At 31.2% G+C, this 17158-nt stretch overlaps 1 protein-coding gene across 1 annotated transcript in view; it reads right to left on the bottom strand.

Moving 5' to 3' along the window:
• Window positions 1–1110: 1110 nt before the first annotated feature.
• Window positions 1111–17158, bottom strand: part of LOC106463047 (nuclear receptor coactivator 2-like) — a gene marked incomplete at its 3' end in the record, with an annotated part of 79843 nt that continues 63795 nt past the window's right edge. The window contains exons 2-7 of the mRNA XM_022390455.1: window positions 11686–11793; window positions 6117–6286; window positions 5662–5756; window positions 4089–4178; window positions 3478–3565; window positions 1111–1333 (exon numbers count right to left, since the gene is read on the bottom strand). Coding sequence (XP_022246163.1) covers window positions 1111–1333; window positions 3478–3565; window positions 4089–4178; window positions 5662–5756; window positions 6117–6286; window positions 11686–11753 — 734 coding nt within the window. The remainder of the gene's footprint in view (window positions 1334–3477; window positions 3566–4088; window positions 4179–5661; window positions 5757–6116; window positions 6287–11685; window positions 11794–17158) is intronic.

Genomic DNA, 17158 nt, shown 5'->3' with positions numbered 1-17158 from the left:
CCATTTTTATTCTCTCTTTTTTTTCTATCCCACTTCTGACACCAATTTGTTACGTCTCCATTTGTTAATTAACTTTCCGTAACTTCGTTCCAACGAAATTTTAACGACACAAGTCTTTACTTAATAAAACTGGTTTATTCTTTCCGAATATAACTCTGCAATACACTTAATCTCAATATTCGCGCTAAAACAAACAGTATCACGAACGAACGTTAACTTCAACAATACCCTGTGACTGCAGTTCAATTACTCACTGTCTACACACACATTACATTCCCCTCTTTTATATACCCGCCTACCCTATATCTAGTAAGAACTAGAACATTCGCCAAAGTACAGGATAATTCTAGATAGTAGAGAGCGTGAGAATCACATGATCTCGATGACACAACAATATAAAAATCAAAGATTTCTAAATTTATAAAGTTCCAACATTTTTTAAAAAAATAGGAGCTAAAATACAAAGTAAAAGAATGAAATAAATTTCAAGATGGGTATAGTGTGCAAACATAAACATTAGTTTTTTAGCAGAATAATAAAAGTTACTTAGAACAAACTTTACTGAATTTGTGTTCTTATTTAGTTTAATTTCTATGCATGAAAACACAAACTGCATATTAAATAGTGTTAGAATTTTATACATGTACAAAAGATTTATATGGGTGAGCAGATGGAATTATAGTAAAGTGGAAGTTCTAGATATTTTCTATTTATGATTTATATTTCTAGATATATTTCAGTAGATATCTTCTATAAATTCATTTTCGTTTTCAAGTATTTCACAAAGTCAAAAATTTATGAATGATGTTGCATCACACAAAAATAATACAATCAGTTTATCACAGATATCTAAGTGGTTAATTATTTATTATTATTAAACTAAATAAAATTCATGAAAACAAAAATTTTGACATTATTATAAACAAGTTTTCCAAATTTGTTAATGAAATTTCTATTGGTAATGCTGTTATGATCACATAATACCAGACATATAGATAGTATTAATATAAAAACTAATTATAAGTCAGATTAATAACTTATTACAATGACCCACGTAAGGGTCTGGTTATAGAAACCTAAACTTAATCACAAGTAAGAAGTATAATTAACCTGAACTTACCTGAAGTTTCTGATTCTGGACTGTCAGAACGCTCTGTAAAATGAGGTAAAAGAACAGTAGAGATCTGCATGTTTTCATATTGGGACACTCTGGTCTGTTTTTCTTCCATACTTTCTTCTGGGTCCTCAGGAGGTTTTATCAGGAAACGACAATTAAACGTTCGACTTTTACTTGTACCTGAGCCAGGATCTGAGGTCCAGCCAAACCCGTTACCTGCAGAAACCAGGCAATAATATAAGCCTAAAGAAAAAAAAAGATAGTTTAGGTATTTGATGAGTTTACCTACGGCAGAAGGTGTTTCCTGTTCTTTTACACGTTGGGTTTGCTTCCGATAACAAGTATTGTATGCTATCTGGCATTGCAACTTGCTTTTTGAATAATCCTCATGAATGATGTGCATACAATATTACTTTTTAAAATTTATTTTGTTATGAATTGAAATAATCAGGAATATTTAATTCTATTGTGTTCTGTTTGATGTATGGACTAAGTATGTATTTTATGGTGTTTCAGTTTGGTGCAGTTTGGGTTACAGTGTATGATATTTCTCACAATACTGTTTACGATACTGTTACTAGAAAATGATGTGATGTCACATATATATTGGAGCAACCTACTTTTAACTTGTTACAACTATGCTAGCACACAAAGAAAAAGAATTATACTATAACATGTAACTTATATAGGTGCATTGCTGAGGTAAATGTTAATGCAAACATTCCACAGTATCTCACTGACCAAATGCATGAAACACATCATTTTAACTTCCAGAATGCCATGAACTTGTCACCAACTGTTTTATCACCATGTGCATGAAGGTTTCTGATTCTTTTGACAACATAAGAATCATAAGCATAAATTTATCCCAAGAAAAACATCAGAATTAAGAAAATAACAAGGACCATTATACCAATATGTTTAGTATCATTTAAAATTATTGATGAAAAATACAGAGATACATAGAAAAATGACTAATGAAATCATTACAGCCTGGACTTTCAGGGCTATTTTGTGAACCTCTGTTTCATAGTACTATGCAAAAATCTGGGGTTTAATTTCTCACAAAGACAGCCCACTGTGTAATTTTGTGCTAAAAAAGTTTCACAATGGTATTCAGAATAAAACAAGGAAACTTGAAGTTTTATAGATAATGTACAACTGTGTTTTTACAATTTTGAAAATGTAACAACTTTAGAATATTTTTTTCTTACCAAATGAAGAACAGACTATTATATCTAACATTATAAGTTTCATGTAATTTTAGCTATAGTGATATGACTTGTCAGATATGCAAAGAACTATCTTCAGTAATTACAAATTCTTAAAATTTGGAAAATTAATTGGTTATTTTCCAATAATATTAATAAGACCATTTATTTCAGAATTTCTATCAACAATAATAGTATTGGCCAACTTGACTGACTTACATTAAGTTTTATATAGGAATAGTGCTAGTATAGACGTGAGACCTCCTCTTTGGTGTAACTTAGTTGAATTCCTCATTTGACAAAACATGCTACCTGTAACTTAATAGTATCATAACGTCTTTAGTATATGTCTCTCTTAAAGTTTAATAAATGAAATCTTAAAAAATTCTTAACTCTTCTTTCTTTAGAGGAATACCTAGGGTAAAAAAGAAACTTAAACCACATTCTTTGTAACTGTTATCCATGTCGCAAGTAAAAATGCATTATACATGTATTGTTATAGCGTAAACATTTATTTTATGGTTGAGCAATAACTATGTTACAAGGCTGCAATTAATGTATTATGAAGTGCTATAATATATAATACTTAGAAAAATATAAGATTAATTTCAAAATAAACTGTGAAGAGTAAAAAACAAACAAACCAACATTTTTTGTGTTTTTTTACTCTTAATATAGTAGCACAATGTACCTGAAAAGAAATTACAAACTATGAATCCAAATACTATTTTTAAATTTTTTATTTTACTTTTTAAAGATATAACATGGGTGAAAAATCCAATAAATTTAGGGAGAAAGTAGTAATTACAGTCATCTAAAGCTTAATAATAAATACAAACTACAGTCATCTAAAACTTAATAATAAACACAAACTACAGTCATCTAAAGCTTAATAATAAATACAAACTACAGTCATCTAAATCTTAATAATACATACAAACCACATCAATAACCTAATCTAGGTTTAATCCACAACTAAGATTTTTGTTGCGATGGAACATAATTATGTTTCACAAAACTTAAATATAAGAAAAAATAAAAACACTCCCAGTTACAAATGTAGCACAGATTGCTTAAAATGCTGTGTGAGCTTGTTAATTAATCTTGTGCATAGACATTGCAGATAATCATTACCTGAGTACCTCTTACCTATTGACATTGGTAACAAGTTACTGCTGAACCTTGCATGATCTCCCACATGAATTATGTTGTAAATGCTTTTTCCCAAAAGGTCATCCTTAAAGGCAAAACAAGAAACAACAACAGATTTTTCAATCGGAACAAATACGAAAAAAAACAATTATAAAATTTTATGAATATCAATTTTTAAGAACTTTTGTTTCCTAAGCTTGGTTCAAGATTATATAAGTTACAAAATTTATCTAAGAATGTTTTTTTTTCTTTTTTAATGAACATGGAACATTAATTAGTGATAACATTTTCTATGATTTATTCCAAAAACATAAAAATCCTGAACAATGAATATTAAAGTTACACTGTAATTTCTACCTTTTATGAATGATAAATGAAGTATTCACTCCAGAAAAATACTCTCATAAAAAGTTGTTAGATAAAAAGTGAACAAGAAAAAATTACTCTTATTGGGATTCTAAAATAAATGCATTAGTCACGTACATTAATGACAAAACATATGGGGACACACAAATCACCATTACTGTGGCTTTGAAACTGTGAATAAAACAAAATCTAAATTGAATTTTGTCAATATTTCCTGCTATCTCAATAGCAAAAATTTGTACCTTGGTATACTTAAGGAAATAGCTTATGTTTTCTGATACCACCTCAATCTTTCCATCAGTGTTGACAAGAACAAGAAAACCATCTAAGGCCTGAAATGATAAAACATTAGTTAAATAGAAAAATAGAAAAAAAGAATTAAATATGCAAATGTTAGCAGATAATGTATTGAACCAGTAAAAGCATGATATATCAAGACTTGAATTTACCAATGAAAAATGTCAATAATCTATATAAACAAAAACTCTACAACAGTGAGTCCTAGTAATCTTATTCCTTAAGAATTATTTTAAATTACATAAGTGTTGTATCTGAATAAAACTAACTTACAAATTTCAAAGCTTCCAAAACTGAAATAATAATGGCAGGAATAAAGTATTGATATAACATTTTAACTTAAAAACATTAGTCAAATTACCAAAAAGAAACTGATTTTTAATAGCTTGACTCTTAGGAAATCTAAATACTGTATGCCAAGATTATACAAAGTCAACCCCCCAAAAAAATAAAATCACAGTCATCTACCTAAAAACCTAAACTCATGCATTAAGTCAAAGAAAACAGAATACATTAACAGCACTTCAAATTATAACCTTGGCTTATAGCTACACTCTCAATACCAAAACTACATGAACTCGTATACAGATAACCATTATTTTTAAATACTAAAAAAAAAGAAACATAGCAGTAAATTACAGTGTATGTATGTATTTATAGACAGAAACCTTGGATTTGTATCTAGACTATAAAATCTAAGTTTGAATTAAAATTATAATTGAAAAAGTACTTTTAAACTCTCAAGAGAAAGCTAACCAAAAAAAATTAGCAAATCAGTGACCTAATTTTAAGAGCATAATCATGATTTAGAACCTAAATTCAGCTTTAAAAGTGGAATGGAATCTAGCCAAGAAAAAAGTATTGTAAGGACACGGAAAAAAATGATATTGAAGTACTTGCTCATGCCAACAGTTAGCTGTTGGCAATAAAGCAAAACCCTTCTTTTCTGATGCACACACAAACTCAAAAAAGGGACTAAGATTATGTTTAATGCTTTGCTGCTGGAGAAAAATTGTATTCACCATTTACACATGAAGTGATAACTGTTATTACTGGATGACTGATTACATATTCCATTGGCTGAAAAACCACAATCTTCTAACACAGTTATTTCATTACAACATTTACATTCAGTAAAAGAAAACTAAAATTAAAAAGTATTTTCTTTCTACAACAAACTAAGGCACAAACTTACAAAATCCCTTTTCTTTATGTAAATATGAATATAAATCACATACTTTCTGAGTGAACTACAATCTAATACAATTAAAGTAATAAACTTTAGAACATTTAACTCACATGAAATTAAACAATTCTTATAATTCAAGTTTCAGTAACAAAAATCCAGAATAACCAAGATTCATTTTCAGAGTTGTATACAAGGGCTTCCTACACTTTTATAAATTAAGTGAAAGAGAAAGAGAGAGAAAAAAAAAAAGAGAGCTACAATACGCACAAAATTCCAATTACATAAGAACCTACAGATACCACCAAAACAGCCAAACCTGCACCACTCACTTCCAATAACAAAGGTCCAAGAACTTCAGCATTCAGAATGCTGGAATTACTTGAAGAAACTTCACTCTCTTGGAGTTCATCACTTTCACCTATAGCTGCAAAGTAAGTTAAACTGTTAGAAAGTATTAGTCATTTCTTCTCAGACACTTTTATATCTCATGTTTTTATGTTCTGAAGAAATTATTCAAATGTATCACTAGATAAAAACTGATTCAAACAGATGATAAAATGCTTGAGGTATAATTAAAAATTAATTATGGCTGTCCATGATCCTTCCTACTCATTTTGCTTGGAATCAAAATGGTTAATGTTAACGTATCTCAATTTACCTAAAGCAATGTTGTAAAAATATCTGTGCCTTTGTGATTTTATAACTACATAGATATTTAGTTTTAGGAATTAGTTAAATGATCCTTTGGTCACATGTTTTTTTTATTCTGTTTGAGTTCAATTACCTTGTTGGATTCTATGGATCTGGCTGACAGTTTCTTGAATTATGGCACACTTCTCTGGCTTGACAGTCAAGGAACTCATGTCAGCTAAACTAACAGAGATGAGTTCTGCTAGCTCCTCAAAGCATATGCCCTCTTGAGATTGGCCACTTCTGTCATTAAGGCACTTGTTCCTGTAAATTTAAGAAGAAATTATATTTATTCTTCATTCCAACAAGCTCTGAAAAAACGTTTTTAACATTTTTTACAATATGAAAACAATAATTGTTTAGATTTTTTCACTACCTCCAGAAATGTCTGAAGTGTGCATGTGTGCATATATATATATATATATATGAAAGCTGTCACAAATCCAATGTCAAAATTTTGAATTTCTGGCACCAAGTCTAAAATAAAGTAACTTTGAAAACTATACAGATACATATTACACAATATAACTAAGTAATTAAACTAATAGATTAAAGCTTTAAAAAATATGGTATCAGTAATTAGCAATGGATTATATATTACTACTCAGTTAATCTTAAGTTTTAATGCAACAAACCATACTGTAAAGTTACAAATATTCTGAAGTGAATAATAAACTTGATAGCAGACAAACCTTCAGTTATGCTTTCCAGCCAGATGAAAGTTAACTATTTTAAATTAAGTGATGATGCAACTCTATGAGGTAATTTGTTATGGTCTGATCTGATGACTGTTTTGTCAGTTGTACATCAGACAGTCTTTCACTTTTAAGTTTCAATTTCCCCTTTTTTTACAAACTGCAATTAGCCTTCAGAAAACTTTATAAATGTACATTTAAATAAATAACACAAGGTAATTTCAAACATGTAAAATTTTTTCTCTCTTCTCACACTTTTAACATCAGCTCACCTGGGCTGGATTTCTTATTTAGTTCCTAAAGAACTTTGCACTTGAACTAAACAAGAAATTCAGCACCAGTGAGCTGATGTTAAAAGTGTGAGAAGAGAGAAAAGAATTTTAAATGTACATTTGTTAGAAAAATCATGGGTAGTAAGTAATTTCTACTAGGTCATGTAACTTCTGAGAGTTTTTTTGTTTTTCTAACAAGCCATATAAGTCAGTTTGAAAGGACTGCTAGCTGGTCACATTTTCCTTTTTTTTTTTTTCTTTTTTTTGTTTATAAAGATTTATTTTAACAGAGCTAAGTACATTAGAGAAAAAAATATTGAACTTTATTGTTCTATAATTTCAAGACATGCATATATAAACACAATAATGAAAGTAATCATGGAAATGGTGAGTTACAATGGTATAAATAGCAAGTATTATGAGAATGCCACCCCTTTCATTGTATTGATGACTACACTGTGTGACTGGTTGTCATCCAACCAATCAGAAAGTGCCATACCAATATAAAACCTATACAATTACACGCAATTATACTACATTCAGTAGTAGCATTGTAATTCCAGTCATGGCTCTCGGTACTGAAATACCACATGACAAGCAGGTAGAAATTAAAGTTTTCATTGATCAACGATACTTCAAGCAAGAAATTGTGGCAAGACTCCATGTTTTAATAGAAGCTGTATGCAAAGTTCTGAAAAGGGTGCATGAAAGTGATATTGTTATTAACAGAAGTGGCTGAGATATAAAATAAAAACTCTCCAAAAGCAGTGTTAAGTATGTTTCTTATGAAATGGATGAAATGTAAGTGCAGATTTTCCCAATGACCTAGCTGGAAATACTGTTGTGAATGCTATCTCGAGAACAGTGAGATAGATACACACACATTAGCATAAAGTGGTCTCAACTGATGTGTGGCTGCTCAAAAATTGCTGCTGAGAAAAATTAACTAAACCATAAGATTGAAATAGGCATCAAATCACAAGCAGTGGAATGAGCAAAGATGGATATGTCTGCTTGTTATATATGAACCCAAGTTCACGTTCATTGGCAACAATGAACAAAGAGTCTGTTTGATGGCAGAGAGGAGAAAAGTATCACAGTCACTGTTCATCTACAGTGAAGCATGGTGCGTGATCAGCTAAGGCTGTATCTTATCCAATGGTGTCAGTGGTATACACAACTTTGATGGCACCCTGACTCTGGCAGATCCTTATCCATCATGCCATTCTCTCAGAAACACAATTCATTGAATAGGGACTCATCTTCTAGCAAAACAATAACCCCCAGGGTTCGCATCACCAAACACTGACCTCTCATGTGAGAACTGTCTGCCTTACAAGAGGTGGAAGAGAGTTCCTTTACTGATGGTACCAATGGCCTTCTAGTAGTGTACTGTATTACTGATTCTCGATCTTTTGCTTTTCCTAGCTACTCCATACATTACTTTGTTTTCCAACAGTTTCATACTCTCGAAATTTTGATGAAGACATTCCATGGTTGGTGCTTTTACCTTAATAGTGCAAAGGAGGTAAATATCCTGTCAATAGAGTTGTACTGGAATAAATAAAGAGGATTATCATGCAAGAGCTTTACCCCTTCTTAACCTGGAACATACATCAAGGTGATGGTCTTACCATGTATATGCTTTGCTTTCTATCACCCATCTGGAGACCAACTACCCTACGTTTTATTCAGGACTGTCTGTGAGTCAGTCACAAGTTTTATGTTGCTGGCATTGTCTATTTGTGGGTCATTGCTTTCAGCAATTCCAGAAGAGAGACTGCTTTATGGCTTCCAACTTTATCCTTTTGCTGCTTGAATTCTTCAACAGCTTTATACAGAATGTTGTTGCTCCATGAGACAATGAATGCCCAACTACCTCTCTCACTATCATTGGTTCTTGTGTAAGCACTATCTTAGCTATGATGAAAGATTATTGTCCATCATGGTCTTTAAAGAGCATTGGCAGACTTTTGATGCTTAACCCTCTGCACAAACTACACTTTCTGGCTAGGCTGATTTCTGCAGATTCCAGTGGCATCAGATGTTTATATCATATGGGGAAATCTGAGATATGGTGGTTATGAATTTTCTCAATGGTGACTGTATAGCACCTGTCTATCCATTACTGTCTCCAGAGGCATCTTTTAGGCAATCCTATGCTTAGGCGATATTTATGGGATCACTGTGGAACTAGAATGGCCCAATTGAAAAGGGCATTGGCCCACATGGTGTTTATATTGCAAGGCACTAGTCATGAAATTTAACTTGCAAGTACTGTTAGTGTTCTGCAATGCAGCCAAGACCTGTGGGAAATAATAAGGATTTGATGGAGGTAGCCGAAATACATCATGTTACCAGCCTTAAACAGGTGTTTTGTATCTTTTCAATCTTGCAGTCATACTGAACAAATGTAGTGTACAATCCAGGATACCAATGGATAAGACTTTGGTGACCACATGTAGGTGATATTCTTCAGTTCTATTTCATGCTACAGCATTCAATGCATTAATGACTTTGGTAGCTCTGGTTCATGTGGTGGTGAAGTTAACTGTCAAAGATTACCTCTAGATACTTCAGTGTTTCTTCCAGAAAGATAGTAGTGCCTACAAAGGATGGTGATGGCTTGTCCTCATAAATATGTGTGTTGTTGAGTGTGCAGAATATGGCTGTGACTTTTTAAATATTATTGGGATAATTGTTGTTGTAACTTTGAAAATAATCGCTCCAAGCTTACTGCAAATGAATGTTTTGAAATATTTTTATGCTAAAAAGGTTGACAGAATACTCATAACCAAGGCTTGGCTTGCATAGAGTTCCAATATGAACACTCTTGAGAGTGTAAGAGCATATGTAAAAACTGAGAAAGTCAAATTGTAGGGAGTAGTACAGGACATTTGGCACAATATTCTACAATCTTATATTGATAAACTGTATAGCAAGAAGACTAGGTGTAATGCTCTGTGTGAAGAAAAGGAGTCACATACTAAACACCTAGTACATAGTAAAACTTTTCACTTTTCTGTAATAATGTTGTGTATCACTAATAAATTCATCATTTGGTTGCCAATACAATTTGTCACTCTTGATGTATGCCTATCACAAATGTTCCCTCTAATTTTTATTTGCTCTGGGTGAACTACAAACTCCTCTGAGTACCAAATTTTTGTCCATAGGCTGTTTCTATTTTCATAACTTCCAAAAGCCATTCATCTTTAAAAGCTGAATAGCACTTTTTTTAGTGGCTGTTGGCACTTGTACTCTTGCCTTATGCTTGGACATGTATTATTCAGATAGTAGGCCTATGTCTTCCACAAAAAAACTATTACAAACTGACTAATTTGTAAGTGGTCTTTTGTTTTCGAAGTGTAGTACATCCCAGATGGGTGTACAGCCTCACATGCATGCAAGTAGGAACACTGTCTATTACTTGCATGTTTACATAATTATTTGCATTACTGTGTGTATACATACATACATATATATATATATATAAAGGACTTAATAACATCCTTCAAAAATTAACACACAATACATCACCTTAGAAAATATTGCCAAAATAAAATAAAAGGGGAATTTGTTGATTCACATACTTAAAATTATAATTAAAATACTGCTACAAATTGAAGAATGGGCCTTTAGAAAAAGATTATAACATTTACATTGTATTAAGTCATCAAAAAGGTACAATTAAGATTGAAAAATGCAAAGGGTTAACATTTGAGTTTCTTAGAGAAGCCCTAATAACTTGCACCTATTTTTTTTAAGATGTTAAATCAACCTCAACTATTTTATTGTTATATATCAAATAACACTGGCTACACTTACAACTAAAATACATTACTTAGCGCCAACAACACCAGCTATAAGATTGTTGAATAAACCTATGGAGAATTCCATTGCCACAAACCTAAAAAATGGTTTCAAAATAATGTTTAGAATACATATCCCCACATGCACAACAATATATTACAGAACTTTTAGAGAACATGTGTCTGTAATAATTCTTATTAACTTTTAATTAATTTTTAGTAACTCCCCTGAAAAGTATACTATTTTTAAAAAAACTTTTCAAAAGATTTATAAGTAGTCTATCAGAAGTTATACTTCTCAGATCTAAAATAAGTTTCTATAAAGAAGATTATCAACAAGAACTGACAATGGCTAGAGTAGGACTTATTCAATTATTCCATTTCCTTGTAGTGTAGTGCAATTTCTACTTCTTTGAATATCTGTTCTTTTCACAATGTATGATGTAGTGGCAGTACATTCGATCTTCTGGTTAGGAGCTGGTTTTTTTTTTTTAGCTTAATGACAAGAGATTTTAAGATTCTAATCCAGGAATGGAGAGTGACATGAAACAAACTGTAGGTAAGCTTAACATCACTATTGTTTAAACAATGGTAGCTAATACTACTGGTGTTGTAGTTTTTGCACTGTAGTTATTTTATTCAACTGCAAGAATTCATTCCATCTTAGAATGCTAGAATCTCTTGTCATTTAGCTAAGAAAACCAGCCCCTAAACAGAAGATGATCACACACTAAACTACATCTTCAGTTGTGAAAATGTAAAGAGAAGAACAGAACATGAATTTTGATCATTTAAATATCTACAGAACAATGATTTATTTTGTTCCTAACTTTTCTTTGTGGAGTCTTTATTTCTCATAACCTTACAAATAATGTACTACTTACAGATTTGGCTCTGGTAAATTGTCTGCGGGACTACTCTTCTTTTTTTCATCATTAGACACAAGGCTCATGTTAGGCTACAGATGGGCACATTCACCACAGAACCTGACCCTGTAAACACATAAAAATACTTTTTAGATTTCAAACTGTAAGTAAGAAGCTTAATTTTTTTTTTTTATTTAACTCTTAAATGTTTCTTGGGTTTCTGTTTTGGATATATGTCAAAAGGTCTATCTATACTAGCCATCCTAATTCTTAACTGATAAATTAGAAGGAAGGTAGCTAGTCAACAGCAATTACTGCCAACTCTTGGGCTACAATAATCAAATAATGGGACTTGATTATCACTACTATATTGCACCCATGGCCCAAAAGTGAGTACAATTTTGGATTAACAGAACATGAACCATGGGCTCTTGGATACACAGCCTGACATTCAAACCACAAGCCCATACCTCCTAAATAAACAAAGATAAATAGCATGTGTTTCAGTTTAAATTCGATACTTGTTTCACTTTATCTTCCTCTTAAATGACATTGGCTTACAAATGAGCAAATACACCTTGTTCAGCTTTTTATGTGCTTAAAAACATTTAATGTGGAAGTAAGTCTCTGTTATGAATGAACTTACTAACCCGTCTATTAACAGATAGTTTTCAGTCTAGATGCCCAAGTTAAACCATGGCAATGGTAGAAAAATATAATATATGTATATTTATATATTTCAGATGAATTTTGCAGGCTTATACTAAACAAAACTGCTAAAAAGCATTATACCGACCTTTATTCAAAAAAAAGAGCTGTTTCCAGTGGTAATAGCATTTGAAAAACAAAAATTAGTAAATTTTCAAAATAGGACATCAGACTGAATACTGACACAAATAACAAAATACTGAGTCTTTATTTCTACATGTAAGACATCCAGCCAGTAAAATTAATATATAATTTTTCTTAGGTCCAAGTAAGATCTAACAATGCTATTTTGTTTTTTCACTCCCATGTATTTATTACTTGGTTTGTAAATAAATAAATGTGATATCAATGGCTCTTTATAATATTGTTTGGTTGGGGAGAATTCAAATGATGTTTCTGGTCCTCGTGGTGATGTCTCTCTCTCTCTTCCTTTTTTTTTACATATTGATATTGCACTGAAATTAATATTTTATTTTGTTAATTTTCATTCAGTATATTTTTTTGTTTTTCCAAATTCTTTAACATGTTGGTAATTGTTATTTTTATTCCTTTTTCTTGAGAAACTTGACTTTTTGTTCCTACCAATTTAATTGCTTTAATTTCAGTTGACAAATAATATTGTAAAAAATTGGAAAATTCATTAGCTATTCCATGTCCACATCTTTTTGTTTCTTTTCTTATGTATTTTGCAGTTGTACTGTTCTTCCTTACATCAGGTTGCAGATCTTCATCTTTTTTACTATTTTATTCCATTAAAATCACTCCTGTTTAGCATTTTTTGTTGGATTAATTTAGTAGTTACTTACTACTAACTTATTTATGATACTGTGTGAAGATACTTTGGTGGCAGGGAAAAGGTCTTTTCATAATACTGTCAGAGCTAACAATTTTAGTAACCGAATAGCAGAAAAGATGAACCAAAAGAGCTACTCAAGTGATTTAATGTTAAACTTTGCTACAATATATAGCTCTTCCAGTTTATCACCAGTCAGGTAATGGCACGACTTTTTTTACCAAAATGAAATAATTAAAGGAGTTATTATCATGAGTATGTCTGGCTGAACAGGTAGCTGGCTAGACCTGTGAAACAAGTTTAATGGTAAGAAGAGTGCTCTATGTTTTTGAATAAGCAATGGTATAATAACAAAACTAAGTAAACTGTGAATCTTATCTAAGCCTTGTCTACCTACTACTAGTTACAAGTATACGAAAAAAGACAGCTCCTATCTGTTATATGTTTGGTAATGTCATAAGGATTCATTTCTAAGCATTAAACCTCTCTAGTTTGAGAGTCATGCACAATATTTAACCCAGTCCAACCTTGTCATTGAAAATATTCTAAAGTTGTTCCTAATCAATTTGAATATATGTATATATAAATCATTATTCAAGCTTACTGTCTGATAACCGTACAGAAATTATTTTGCATTCTACATTACCAGTTGTTCATTATTTACAAAAAATAGTATAAATGGGTCAAAGTTTTATGGAACATATAGTAAGGCAGCAAGTTAAAACCTTTAAAAGACAGCAAACATACATAAATATCATTATAAATAATGTAATCTTTAACTACATCCAAATAAAACATTGGATTTTTGTTTCGAACACCACCCATATCTGCAAATTGGGTAAGATCATGTTTGTCAGAAAAAATTGACCCCTTGCAGAAGTAGTTTTTTTTTCAGTTTCCTTTTTTGGGCAATGTAATTGGCTAAAAATACAACATTTCAGTCTCTTTTTAGTTTGAGTGGACCACTGTCTGCTCCAAATCAATGGACTGAAATTGCTGATGACAGCTTCAATGACTGTCAAAAAAATTGCAATTTTAGTTCAAAATGGAACCTTTATCTTGCAACTTCAAAAAGCTTAAATGTTCAAAATGTTTAATGTGCTCCCACTGTGGTTGTGAATGTGGCAGATTATCTATTTCTGTTATATTGAGTCTAAGACATAGAGGAAAGCAGCCAAAAAGTGTTTTGGCAAGAACTAATAATGCAACAGACAGTAGGAAAAAAACAATTAAATTACAATGAAAATGTAAATATCAGAGATGAAGTTACACATGATGAAAATGATGATATGGATTTTAATGATAATGACACTTTAGCCTTAACTGAAGATAGTGATGATGGAGATGACGATGATGACAAAGAAAGTGGATACATCATAAAAGAATGTAAAAATGTATATGATATCAGAGCTATTTTTGGAATAGATGCTTCTTAAAGTTTAAATTCTACTGATGAAGCAAGTCCTATAATTACCTTCAGCATTTCAGTACTAAAGAAAATATGCTATATTCTCTTACGCAATGATGCAGACCAAATATAATTAATTAATTATTATTTATTATAGAACAGTAAATTGTAAAATATAGAGAAACCAAAGAAATCATATTCACTAACAAGTTAAAAAATATACATGTATAACTGAAGTACAATCAAAACTTCCACTGCTTTCTATCCAGTGAAGGGTGTTATTAGCTTCATTGTGTGGTTCACTACAAAATGATGAAGTTTTCCACTTGTGTAAAACATATATCAAAACCCAATAGACTATCTGATGTTTTATCTTGAAATAGTATCTTGTAAATCTATTCTGAATGAGGCTGTTTACAACTGCAGTGCTATTTATCTAACATTCCTAATATATAGTTATTATCCATTGTTACATCGATCTTTATGTAGCCTTATCTTCATCTGTATTGAATATTTTGCTCTAAAAAAAATGAAATCCTTATCATTAGTAGTTTCATATAGCATCATTTCCACAATCTAATTCCAAGATGAATGTTTGATGATCTTATCCCTAGTACAAAATGTTACCTAGTTTGCTTGATATAATGGGGTTTTACATGTAAATTCAGAAAGTTATGTTACTAAATTTATGGTGACTGAGACCTTCAAGTAAGACTGAGCAAAGAATTTATTATTTAAAGTATTTTCAGAAGTACAAATTTATACAATTCTAATAACACTAAGTAACTTCATACAGTGAAAGTTAATTCTGCATAATACATGGGAGGTCCAGTTACCATCCAACAATATTTTGATAGGTGCATAAAATAAAAATATATGATGTGACAACACCTTTTGCCCATTAGTTAAGTTTACCCAGTAAACTCTAAAAAACAAAACTGAACACCAGTCAATCTAAATATTAGCTTTAAGATTTATTTACACATTGAATAATACATTTAATATATATATATATATATATATATATACATACAAGACAATTTTAAGTTAGATTAAGCCCTTGATAATCTTCTGTTTTGTGGCTTCTGGTATAAATTTGTCAAGATGCTCTGCAAAAATAAATTTCTGAGAACTTTAAGCACACCTACCACTTATGTTGAATAAATCGTCAATTTCCTGACTCATATTTCTCAGATTTTCGAAAAGTTCAAAATATATTTTTGGGAAGCCTCTCACTAAATGAAAGTACTTATGCATTTATATAACTTCCTTATCAAATAAACTTCCAAGAATAGTATTTTCTAGCTTACGTTTAACTAATATCTCACTCCTCCAGTTTAACTATGTTAGATTTACTCTTCATAAAATTTAACATTAGACAAACAACAGCCTTAACAGTGTTCAGTTAGCCAAACATATTTGATGTATTTTAGGTTTATATATATAATTATGTTTCTAATTAAATCATTACAGCCAAAATGACAATCAGTGGAAATGTGTAAATAAAAAATCGAGAATTTAAAAGAGATAAAATTTATTAAATCAACCACAGCATTACCACTGCATTAGCTGACGAGCACCTAACATTAATTAAAATCGTCTACTGCCCAATTTAATTTTATACCCAATGATTACTTTAGGTTCTATACTGTAAGTAGTGTTTGATAGTTGTAAGATGGGTGGCAAGAGAGTTGGACAGGCAGAGAGAGTATGGATAGGCGAAGAAAGGACTCAAATGGAAAGAAAACAGTAGAGGGGGGTGTGACCATTAACCTCTGTGGAGGAAATACACTAAAGTGACTACTGTCTGACCGAGTATAAATTTTTTTTTAGGAACATAAGCTGTTAACGGAAACAACTGAGTGGAATATTTGTAACCTGACAGAAGTAGAACTTGAATAAGAAACAAAAGTGTAAAAGAAATAATTCCAATACTGTTATTGTTACGTAACACGTAATGAGTATCTAGAAAGATTGAAGAACCTGTCGAAAGTCCTGGCAGTTGCTAAACTCATGCTCTTATAGTATATAAGCCGGCAAATAGAGTGATGGCAACAATTGAATAGAAGACAGAGAGATTGAAGATACAGATGGACAATTGAGTCAAACGTGGTAGTAAATAAAGTGAGTGAATCGGTCGTTGAGCATTATAGCGTGTGTTTCAGTTAAAGTGACTGTGGAAATTATGTGTATTGCAACATTGTATTGAGAAAAATTAAACTAGTTTTATTTAAGAAAGGACTTGTATTGCTGAAGTTCTTCGAAAAGAATTTTTATGAGTAATTAACAAACAACCAGAGACGTAACAAATTGTTGTCAGAAGTGGGATAAAAAAAAAATGGAAACGAGAAGCAGCAAACCAAACTACAGCTTAGCAGATTTGGTGGCAGCAACACAAGAGCAGCAAAACAAACAAGAAGAACGAGAAAAGAAACAAAAGAGATTACAGAAGCTGTTGGAAGAAAAGGAAAAGAAACATGAAGAACGAGAAATGAAACAAGAAGAGAGATTACAGCAGCTGTTGGAGGAAAAAGAAAATAAACAAGAAAAACAATAAAAGAAACAAGAAGAGAGATTACAGC

This window comes from Limulus polyphemus, unplaced genomic scaffold, assembly GCF_000517525.1.
Source record: "Limulus polyphemus unplaced genomic scaffold, Limulus_polyphemus-2.1.2 Scaffold1312, whole genome shotgun sequence".
Taxonomy (NCBI): domain Eukaryota; kingdom Metazoa; phylum Arthropoda; class Merostomata; order Xiphosura; family Limulidae; genus Limulus; species Limulus polyphemus.
This window is presented reverse-complemented; position numbering and strand designations above follow the sequence as displayed.